General features: G+C 37.5%; 1 protein-coding gene and 1 non-coding gene across 3 annotated transcripts; one reads left to right on the plus strand and one right to left on the minus strand.

Moving 5' to 3' along the window:
- Nucleotides 1–4,463: 4,463 nt before the first annotated feature.
- Nucleotides 4,464–7,686, minus strand: LOC145614284 (uncharacterized). Of its 2 annotated transcripts, none has more exons than XM_081669313.1 (2): nt 7,555–7,686; nt 4,464–6,570 (listed from the first exon to the last, which is right to left on the minus strand). In XM_081669313.1, the coding sequence occupies exon 2, from the start codon at nt 6,362–6,364 to the stop codon at nt 5,204–5,206; it is 1,161 nt and encodes a 386-aa protein (XP_081525439.1). In that variant the 5' UTR covers nt 6,365–6,570; nt 7,555–7,686; the 3' UTR covers nt 4,464–5,203. The 2 variants fall into 2 exon arrangements, with proteins under 2 accessions (XP_081525439.1, XP_081525438.1); XM_081669312.1 differs by having other exon boundaries at nt 7,497–7,686.
- Nucleotides 5,772–5,878, plus strand: LOC145615747 (small nucleolar RNA R71). Its single transcript, XR_014107340.1, has one exon. It is a non-coding gene; the product is annotated as a small nucleolar RNA R71 (small nucleolar RNA).
- Nucleotides 7,687–11,753: the final 4,067 nt, after the last annotated feature.

Here is an 11,753-nt window from a genome sequence, read left to right on the forward strand (position 1 = left end):
AGAAAGAAGTGTCGACAAAGCACCTGAGGTGTGCTGCACCGACCAAGAACCCAGCTGGATGGACCCCATCCTAGCTTTCAAGCTTCGGGGAGAAAATCCCGAAGACAGAATTTTAGCCTCCAAACTGAAGAAAACCAGCTCAAGGTTCATCGTCTTCAGAGGAGAGCTTCTAAAGAAATCCTTCTCAGCCCCATTACTGAAATGCGTGGGCCCAATAGATGCGGATTACATCCTTCGGGAAATTCACCTCGGCATCTGTGGGAACCACATTGGGTGAAGGACCCTAGCCCACAAGGCATTAAGGGCCGGATATTACTAGCCCACCATGATCTTAGATGCTAAGGAGCTGGTCAGAAAATGTGAAAAATGTCAAAAATTCGCACCAGTCATCCATCAGCCATCTAGAGACCTTCAGCCAATCCTTAATCCACTTCCATTTGCCCAATGGGGGTTGGATATTTTGGGACCCTTTCCAGATGCACCATACCAAAAAAATGGTTGATAGTCGGCATCGACTATTTCAGCAAATGGATTGAGGCTGAAGCAGCTTCGAATATCACAGAGCAAACTGTCAGGAAATTCATCTGGCAGAACATCATTACTCGCTTCGGTATTCCGAAGGTTTTTGTCTTTGATCATGGGAGGCAATTTGATAATCTGCCGCTGAGGCGATACACAGATCAGTTCGGCATTAAGTTGGCATATTCAGCAGTGTGTCACCAACAAAGTAATGGCCAAGCCGAAGCTGCAAACAAACAGATCCTCAATGCTTTGAAGAAGAGTTGAAGATCAAAAGTCCAAGTGGATAGAGGAACTTCCAAGAACCCTCTGGTCACTTCGGACAACTGAAAAAGAGGCAACGGGCTATTCATCTTTTGAGCTGGTGTATGGCGCCGAAGCCGTTCTTCCAGTGGAAATCGGTTCTGAAAGTTTACGAGTGCACCACTTCTCGGCTGAGAATGAGCAACTTATGAAGGAATCTCTTGATTTCCTCGACGAAGTAAGAGACTCAGCCCGAGACAGAATGGCTTCTTATAAGCAGAGAATCAACAAATTTTACAACCAAAGGGTCCATGCGAGGCCCCTCTATGCATTTTCTAGAAATGCCAAACCTGCTGATTAGGTTCAAAAGATTTTCTAGAAATGTGTTTTATCATGAAATGCCTTGGTTTTAGCCTTATAAATCTTAGCATTTTCATAAGCATCATTACGCAATTCATCCAATTCATTTAACTGAAGGCGACGATTAGAACCAGCTTGTTTCATATCAAAATTAAATGCTTTAGTAGCCCAAAAAGCTCTATGTTCTAATTCTACGGGTAGATGACACGCCTTCCCAAAGACTAGTCTATAAGGTGACATTCCTATCGGGGTTTTAAAAGCAGTACGATATGCCCAAAGTGCATCATTTAACCTTAAAGACCAATCCTTCCTGTCAGGTTTTACCGTCTTTTCAAGAATGGATTTTATTTCACGATTTGAAACTTCTACCTGACCACTAGTTTGAGGGTGATAAGGAGTTGCTACCTTGTATGTCACACTATACTTTTTAAGCAATGACCCAAAAGAACGATGAAGAAAATGACTACCCCCATCACTAATAAGTGCTCTAGGAACACCAAACCGACAAAATATGTTATCTTTGACAAATTCCATTACAACTTTGTGATCATTAGTCCTTGTGGCTTTAGCTTCAACCCATTTAGACACATAGTCTAATGCAACCAATATATAAGTAAAGCCAAAAGAAGATGGAAAGGGACCCATAAAATCGATGCCCCACACATCAAAAATTTCAACAATTAAAATAGGGGTGAGGGGCATCATGTTACGACGCGATATAGCTCCTGTTTTCTGACATCTATCACAAGCAAGACAAAATCGATGTGCATCTTTAAATAAGGTGGGCCAATAAAAACCACTTTGAAGAATTTTAGCAGCAGTTCTACGACCCCCAAAATGCCTACCACATGCATATGAATGACAAAAATTTAAGATAGCATGATATTCACTTTCTGGTACACACCTACGAATCACTTGATCAAAACAATACTTGAACAAATAGGGATCTTCCCAAAAATAATACTTAACCTGAGAAAAGAACCTGTCCTTTTCTTGTTTTGTCCATTGGGAGGGTATCTTACCAGACGCAAGGTAGTTGACAATATGTACGAACCATGGAAGGCGCGTCTGTGAAACAGCGAACAATTGTTCATCTGGAAAACTATCCTGCAAGGAATGGTCAGTATTCTGCTCAAGAATTATCCTAGATAAGTGATCGGCCACTGAATTTTCAGACCCTTTTTTATCTCTAATTTCAAGATTAAATTCCTGAATTAATAAAATCCACCTAATTAGTCTTGGTTTTGACAACGTCTTAGACAACAAGTACCTTAAAGCTGCATGATCAGAATATATTATAACCTTTGAACATAAAAGATAGGAGCGAAATTTGTCCAAGGCAAACACAATAGCAAGCATCTCTTTTTCGGTAGTAGTATAATTTTTCTGTGCATCAGTTAGAGTTCGACTAGCATAATAGATTGCATGAGGAACCTTATTCACTTTTTGGCCAAGGACTGCACCGATAGCATAGTCAGATGCGTCACACATGATTTCAAAAGGCAAAGAGAAATCAGGAGGTTGTACTATAGGTGCTGAAACAAGCAAGGATTTTATTTTCTCAAAAGACTCAACACAAGTTTCATCAAAATCAAAAGTAGCATCCTTAGCAAGGAGATTAGTAAGAGGTCTAGCAAGTTTACTGAAATCTTTAATGAATCTCCTATAAAAACCAGCGTGCCCTAGAAACGATCTAACATGCTTGACAGAAGTAGGAATTGGAAGATTAGCAATAAGATCAATTTTGGCTTTATCTACCTCAATACCTTCTTTTGAAATTTTGTGACCTAAAACAATGCCTTCATTAACCATGAAATGACTCTTTTCCCAACTTAGAATTAGATTTACCTCTTCACACCTTTTTAAAACAGAAGTCAAGTTATTCAAACAATCATCAAATGAAGGTCCAACACAGAAAAATCATCCATAAATACCTCTAAAAACTTATCAATCATATCACAGAAAATAGACATCATACATCGTTGAAATGTCGAAGGTGCATTACATAAACCAAAAGGCATACGTCTAAAAGCAAAAGTACCCGCAGGACATGTAAATGTGGTTTTCTCCTGATCTTCAGGATAAATAGCCAATTGATTATAACCAGAATATCCATCAAGAAAGCAATAATAACTTTGACCAGCTAGTTTTTCTAAGATTTGATCAATAAAAGGTAAAGGGAAATGGTCTTTCCTAGTTGCAGCATTTAATTTGCGGTAATCAATGCAAACTCTCCAACCTGTAGTTTGTCTAGTAGGAACAAGCTCACCTTGACTATTTTCCACAATTGTGATTCCTGATTTTTTTGGCACAACTTGTACAGGACTGACCCATTGGCTATCAGAAATTGGGTATATGATACCTGCATCTAACAATTTAACTACTTCTTTCATGACAACTTCTTTCATATGTGGGTTCAGCCTACATTGCATTTCCCTAGTAGGTTTAGCATTTTCTTCTAAAAATATTCTATGCATACAAATAGATGGGCTAATCCCTTTCAAATCAGCTATTGACCACCCTATAGCTTTCTTATGATCAGATAAAACTTTGATAAGTTTTGCCTCCTGTTCATTAGACAATTGAGAAGAAATAATAACAGGTAAAGTTTCATTGGGTCCTAAAAATGCATACTTGAGTGTAGATGGAAGAGCTTTTAGCTCAAGTTGAGGTGGGGAAATAAAGGATGGTACAGGTGGAGACTCGGAAAGAGGTGGTAAAGGTTCATGTTTAGCCACCCAAGAAGAGGTTTCAAGTAAAGGCGCTTCATCAAGAATGGAAATTGACTCTTCTAACACATCCCCTAGATCCATATATTTTAAGTTCTCGTGTGAAATACTAGTCTCTAAAGCCTCCTTAGAAATGAGTGCAGGTAAAGATTCTTCAACTAGTTCATCAATTAATTCAACAAGGAAACATTCAGATTCATTTTCTATAGTGGGGTGGGTGGATGCTTTAAAAATATTAAGCTTAATTCTCATATTCAAAACAGAAACATCCATTTCTCCTGACCTACAATTAATAGTAGCATTAGCAGTTGCTAAGAAAGGACGCCCTAAGATGACTGGAATATTCTTGGACGGATTACCAGGTTCCATGTCTAGTACTACAAAATCCACAGGAAAGAAACCTTTGTCAATTTTAATTAGAACATCATCAATCCTACCTCTAGGAACTCTAACAGACCTATCAGCTAACTGTAGAGTGCAATTAGAAGGTTGTAACTCACCTAAGCCTAATTGCTCATACACCGAATAAGGAATCAAATTAACACTTGAACCTAAATCTAAGAGAGCTTTTTCAACTGTATAATCATCAATATGACAAGAAATAGTCGGAACTCCAAGATCTTTAAATTTAGGTGTCTTGTCAAATTGCAAAATAGAACTTACCTGTTCACTTAAGACAACTTTCTTAGAACAGTGAGCTTTTGATTTCCTTTTATACGTGCACATGTCTTTAAGAAATTTAGCATAGGCAGGGATTTGTTTAATAGCATCCAGAAGGGGTAAATTGATTTGAACCTGTTTAAAGGTCTCTAAAATGTCTTCTTTATGCTTATTCTTTCCATAAAGTGAAGGTGCATCTAAAGCTTGAGGATAAGGAATCCTAGGTTCGTATGGAATTGTAATCACAGATTCATCATTTTTAGGGGAAGGGGATTTTTCTTTATTTTCAGTAATTTCAGACTCTGCATTAATTGATTCACCATTGTCATTATCGCCTTTCTTGTTAGAAATTTTGTTATCTAACTCTTTTCCATTCCTTAGAGTCATTATCGCTTGAGTTTGTTCATGATTTAAGCCTTTAGGATTTGCAATAGAAGTACTAGGCAATTTTCCATCATCTCTTTTACCAATTGCATTAGCTAACTGACCAATTTGAGTTTCCAATTTAGCTATGGATTGTGTGTGAGAATCAACAACATGCATCTTATTTTCAATATTCTGAACAGAAGTAGTGACTGCCCCTAGAGACGAAATAATTTTTTCTAGGTCAGGATTACTACTAGCAGGTTGTGAAGGTTGAGAAGCATGCCTTTGAGCTTGAAAACCAGAAGAATTATTCATACCAGATTGACCTATGTGGGTAAGTCTTTGTGCTTCTCCACTTTGTTGTTTCCACGAAAAATTAGGATGATTCCTCCACCCCGGGTTATATGTGTTCGAATATGGTCGTTGTGTGGAGGATACCCTTGGGCTGCATTTACATGTTCCTGTGACACTTTAGAATAGTTATTAGGACAATTATAAGATAAGTGATTAAAATCACCACATGTCGCACACCCTTCATTAGCATTGATGGAATTAACATGCAAATTATTCGTATTCACAAGTTGATCAATCTTTTTGTTCAAAATATCCACTAGGTCCATTTTCTTAGTCAAAGCATCTACTTTATATGCAAGATCATGAGTATGAGATACTTCATAAATACCCCCTTTACCCCCAAGAGTTCTTGATGCATTAGATGCGTTAGTATGAGAGGAAGTAGCATGCTGTTGTGAATTTTCACTTAAATCTTCAAATAATTGCCATGCTTCATCAGAATTTTTCTGCATAAAATTTCCCCCACAAGAAGCATCTACCATTTGTTGATTATGTTCACTTAGTCCATAATAAAAACTATGTATTAGTTGCCATTTAGGAACTTCATGATGTGGACATTCACGTAACAAACTACAAAAACGTTCCCATGCTTCATAAAACAATTCATTAGGCTTTTGAGAAAAAGTAGTTATAGCACGTCTCATAGCACTCAATTTACCTATTGAATAAAATTTCTTGAGAAAATCTTTTTGCAATTGAGCCCAAGTTGTAACATTTCTGTTATTTAGCCATTCTTTAGCCTTTTCTTTCAAGGAAAAATTAAATAAACGCATACGAATAGCATCAGCAGCAGCATCAGATATACTAAAAGTAGAGCAAACCTCTAAAAATGCATCAATATGCTTGTAAGGATTTTCAGATTCAAGACCATAAAACGTAGGAAGCATTTGAATAATTTGAGGTTTAATTTCAAAATTACCTTCAACATTAGGCATCCTGTTACCAACAGGTGAAGTGTAAGTTCCAGGGGTGAAAAATTCACTAAGCTTAATTTCATTTGCCATGATTATTTCTTTATTACAACCAAGATCAATAGAATTACTTTTATTCAAAGCTCTCAACTTTCTAAGTGTGCGTTCAATTTCAGAATCGTATGGACTTAAATCACAGGGCAAAGATCTACGACCAAACATAAACAAAACACAAAATAAGAGATTGGGTGGAAAGCACCTAGCAAATCAAATTTCAGTATACTCTTCGCAAGACAAACCAGGAGCTATCACCAGAGAACTGACTGAAATCAACCAGAATTAGTAGTGGTGAGAGAGCACCAGGCAGGTTCACTCGACTCTTCTCCAGGCTATGTGGCTGACCCAAAGTGTTGGCCGAAATACGTAATCTAGACACAGAAAACCAGAAATCAGAACACTTTAAAACTTACTATGACAGAAAATAAAACTCACGAAGGATAAAGACAACTAAACACAAAACCAAAAAGGAAAAAAAAAGAAAAGAAACAGAAAATTATAAACTTAAAGAGTTAAACTATGGTAGACAAATAGAATAATTTATTCTAATACCGCTCCCCGGCAACGAGGCCAAAAACTTGGTAGCGATTTTAAACAAGTTATAAAACCCTATTCTTGCAAGTGTACAAGTTCTAGTAGTATATGATAAATAATAGGGTATCGTATCCACAGGGAACGTTGAATAATACTATGGTCTATAGTCTACTAATTTCATATTAAAGAGAAATATATTGAGTGGTTTTGATAAACTGAAAACATAAATTAAATAAGACAATAAGATTGATGGAAGTAATAAGATAACAAAGAACAATAAAATCAGAGAGCAATCAAATAAGAGGGACTCTAGGACAAGCGAATCCACCTCTATTAATATAACTAACAATTTAACTAGAGAGAATTTTAATTGGTTATATTGAGCACCCTAAACTACAAGCCGGGATAAACTCACAAATTAAGGTAATTGCGATTAAATAGATGACGTAATTTATCTAGCAAAAGCATAAACTATTCAATTACTCAATCACAAACACGAAGCACCATTGCATAACATCACACTCTGGACTACAAGAACAAAGTATGTAAAATTAGATAACCAATCAAGTTAAAAGATAGTTCTACAAGAGTTATAATTAACGTCAATCGAAAAACAATAATCACCCAAATTATCTTATAAAGTCATGCAATCATAAAACCAATAATACTTCTCAAATAATTAAATTATCAAATCATACTAATAGGATTTCATCTAAGCCCTAGAATAGAGAAATTAGCTACTCATAATTGAAGAGAACATCACCCAATTATGATAAACCATAGAAGATATCAACGATTTGGACACCGAACCGCTGCCGTACTTCGTAGTTGGTTCTTCGCTGCCCTCCTCCATCTTGTGCGTGTGTGTGTTCCTCTCTTCTTTTCTTGCCTTGCTGCCTCTCTGTGTGATTTATACAGTAGTAGTGAGGGTTTTCTCCTGGGCTTTTCTCTTGCTGCCGCTGCTACTGTCTTTTTAGGAGTCTTGAGTTAGTGGGTTGCAAAACATTAAAACCCAGGTGTTTGGTTCAAGCATATTAGGTATAAGGTATGGGTTTGGAATGACCAAAACCCATACCTTGTGTTTGTTTCTTGAAATTTCATTTTTCAAACCCATACCTCAAACCCCCAAGGTATGGGTTTTTAAAACCTAAGGGGGGAGGTGGGTATGGCTCATACCCATACCTTTAGTTTAAAATTAAAAGGAAAACTGTCATTCCTAGATAAAAACCAAACACATGAAATCAAGTATCAAGTTCCAACCCCATACCACCAGGTTTCATTCCTCATTCCAAACCCATACCATTGTTTGAACCAAACGCCCCCTAACTTTTCTTAATATGTTGCACGTGAGTAGTGAGAATATGGGCTTTCTTTGCTCTTTTTTTTCTTTAAATCCAGCTTGCAACAAACCTTAATGCTTCTCAAGCACGTGGCTCCCATCCTAGTTAATGTAACATTCTTTCATTATTTTGTTAACCTGTCACATTACATAACAATAATCAACCACACTCACATATTAACTATTAAATGGCCCATAATTCATAAAATAACAATTTTCGATAAAATATTAGAAATGTGAATATTATTATCCACTAATATCATAATGGAGTTAACAAATAGATATAAGAGTATTAAAATATATAAAATTATGCATTTATCACCCTCAAAATTGGAGACCTCGTCCTTCGGAATGCTGCTGCAGTTCAGAAAAGCCGAATCCGTGGGAAACTCTCAGCTGCATGGGAGGGACCCTATGAAATTTATGATGAGCTTCAGCCAGAGACATACCGACTTCGTCAGTTAGATGGAACTGAGCTGAAAAACCACTAGAATGCTGATGTACTTAAGAAATATCATGTGTAAACCCTTCGGGGCAGAACAATCTTTGTAAGTACATTTTGAATTATCAATGAAAGGCCTCAGAGCCACCATTTCTATAATTATTTGCAATTTTTTATTCTTTCAAGTTCTATTTATGTTATCTACTCTTTGAGGGTTTTTATTCAGCCTTGTTCGAAACCTTCACCTTCGGGTAACTGGGTTTCAGATTGTTGACAAACTCGTCTTTTAAAAGAACCCTGGTCTTTCAGCTGAAGTAAAACTTCAGTAAGACTTGTTCTCCAAGACAATGAGTCCATGGACAAATCTGAGATATTTCCTTAACTGAGCCTTGTATCCCAGAAAGCCATTATTTGAAACATTGCCTTCAGTTAGCCTTGTGTTTCGGGTATCCATTCTTTCAGATAGACAAAAAACCAAGAATAATAGCAACTGTTAGAAATTTTTTATTCAGCTTCGTCTGAAAACCAAAGAAATGAAACCCAACTCAGAAATCCAAAGACTTGAGTCTTCAGATTACTGGGGGGGCAAGAGGCACTATTAGTGCAGGTTTATCTTCAGCAGATTTCTTCAAGCCGAAAGCTTTGTACTTAGCAAATTTTTGCGAAAAATTTTCAAATTCAGAAACAGCAAACATTCAAAATAAGGCAAAGTAATTGAAGAAGATGCATCAGATTAACGAGAATAATGCTCAGAAAACGAGTTCCAAGTTCAAACGTTCAAAATACATAATAAAATATCGGCAGCCGCCCACAAGCGGAAAATTACAGCTGCCGAAGTACGTACAAATACAAAATTAAACAGTTTGTACATCAAGGCAAGCTGAAGCAAAACAAAGGCAAAAAATTCAGAAGCGGCAAGTCATAAGTTAAGCACCAGTTGATCCGCAAGATTCTGAAGACGACTGCCCGAGTCCCTAGGCTTCAGCTGAAGTATCAGGCTTCTCAGTGGTGTTGGGCCCTAAGTTGGCTTCAGTTCCAGCTGCTGAATGGGCAGGTGTAGACATCTAAAAATGTCTCCCCAAAACCAAACTCGATGATGAACAACCTTTCACCGCCATTATTGGTCGGGTTCAGTATTTAATCCCGAGAGTGCTTAAAAATCATATTTAATTAAATTTGTATTTAATTAAACAGTCCATGGATCAGTTTTGATGTTTGGTAAAGGCATAGTTTTAATTTCAGCCCAAAACCTTTTTTATTTTATTGTTTATTTTCGGCCCAAACCTTTTATTTATTTCTTTTTAATTATTTTCTTATTTTTAGCCCAATTTTAATAAATCAGAAAATGGCCCGAAATTATCAATCGGCATTTAAAATGTTGAACGAAATTAGGGTTAAAAAATGAATTTAGACGAAAAAAATGACAAAACTGTCCCGCGTCACGGCAGGAATCCCCGCGTCACGGGATTCTCTCCCGTCTGACGGTAAAAAGTCCCGTGACACGGGAAACCTGATGTGACACGGGTACAGTATGTGCCTTTTCCGCGTAAACCCTAACGCGTTTTCTTCCCCCGTTTGTTAAAAGAATCCCGCGTCACCCAACATTGCACCGTGTCACGGGAATATTTCCCGTCTGACGGGGAAATTTAACGTGTCACGGTACAGTTTTCCGTGTCACGGGATACTGTTTTAGGGTTTTTGTCATTTTAGGGTTCTGTGTGTTCCCTCAACACATTTTTTCTATAAATACCCCCTCATTTCTGATGTACGGGGCATCAATTAACTCTCTCATTTCTCTTCTATGCTCTAGCCTAAACACTAGCCTACCCTTCTCTCTTTCAAAATACCTTCCTTAAGCACTCCAAGGAGTCCGTACTTTACCCGAGGTTCTATCCTTAAACCACGGCGTGAAAGGTAGAAATGTTTGAGGGTTTGGCCCCAAATCAATTATATTCTATTTTAATTTAATTCCATTTTAATTATTGTTTCATTAATTTTCCTTGAAGTTACTAACGCGTTTATTGTTTTTATAGTAGCAAGCAAACAAAATCAAAGTAAGGAATCATGTTCCTTTTATTTCTATTTTTTTCTAACGATTTTATATTGTTGGATTTATTGCTATATTGCTTCCAATATTAATGTTTATTTATTCTATTTATTGATCATCATATTGCATGTTAAAGGGAATATGTAATTGAAAATCACGCCTAATAAGATAATTTGGACAACCGATTTAGGTTCCTTTTTAATCTTGTTGTTAAATCAAAGTGATCAAGATATTATAGAATTATATGTTGCATTAATATTAAACCAATTTAGCTTAATAATAGTTTGGAGCAAATTGAATATTTTGTTTGTATGCCTTTGAGATCACGGGAATACTTTTCTCAATAAGAATCGAGTAGAGGCCAATACGGGCGAATGTGACTCCATGACTCACTTCGTACCATCATCCCCGATCCTCCTTTCGTGGTTCCGAACCATATGGAGTTAGTAATCTCATGGATTATGAATGGGGTGTAACCTTCACGGGTCAATCGTTGTTGCCTATCGTTGTCCCTTAATCGTGGTTGCCTTTTATGATCCGTGAACGGTTTACAAGTTCCTTAAAAACTTGTTGGCGGCTCCCTACTTTATTTGTCTCTAATCGTTGTCCCTAATCGTATATGTCAATTTCCACTTCCTATGAGTGCCAAGCATATTCACAACATGCTTTTAACGTAGGCGCACTTCGAACGACGCCTACAGCAGGCTGAGTTTGACCTTGAGCCTCTTGGTTCTCAGCCTCCTCAACTTCTTCAGCTTCCAGCTCCTCAGCTTGGAGACAAATCTCCAAGTCAATTTTAGCTTGGCTGGCGAACTGCATGTTGGGATGCTTCGGATCTTCAGCCCACAGCTCACACTGGTAGAAGTCCAGACTTGGGTCCAGATGAAGAGCCAACCTTCGGGCCACTTTGTACCCTTGATGGAAGGCTGTGCCATACTGTTCTTCAGTGAATTTGCGCACAGCCAACAGCCTCTCAGCATCAGAAAGCTTCTTCTGGACATCTTCCAAAGCCTTCTGAGAGGCAGCTTGCTGATCCACCAGTTGTTGCTTGGCTTCGTTTAGATCCAACTGAACCCCATTAGCAGCTTCATTGGTATTGTGCAGCTGGTTCCGAACCAAGTCAGTAGCAGTCTCAGCCTGAGTCAGCTCTTCAATTTTGGCCTTCAGCTGGCACTCTAAATCTTCAATTCTC

Source organism: Chenopodium album, chromosome 25, assembly GCF_948465745.1.
Source record: "Chenopodium album chromosome 25, dcCheAlbu1.1, whole genome shotgun sequence".
Classification (NCBI taxonomy): Eukaryota; Viridiplantae; Streptophyta; class Magnoliopsida; order Caryophyllales; family Amaranthaceae; genus Chenopodium; species Chenopodium album.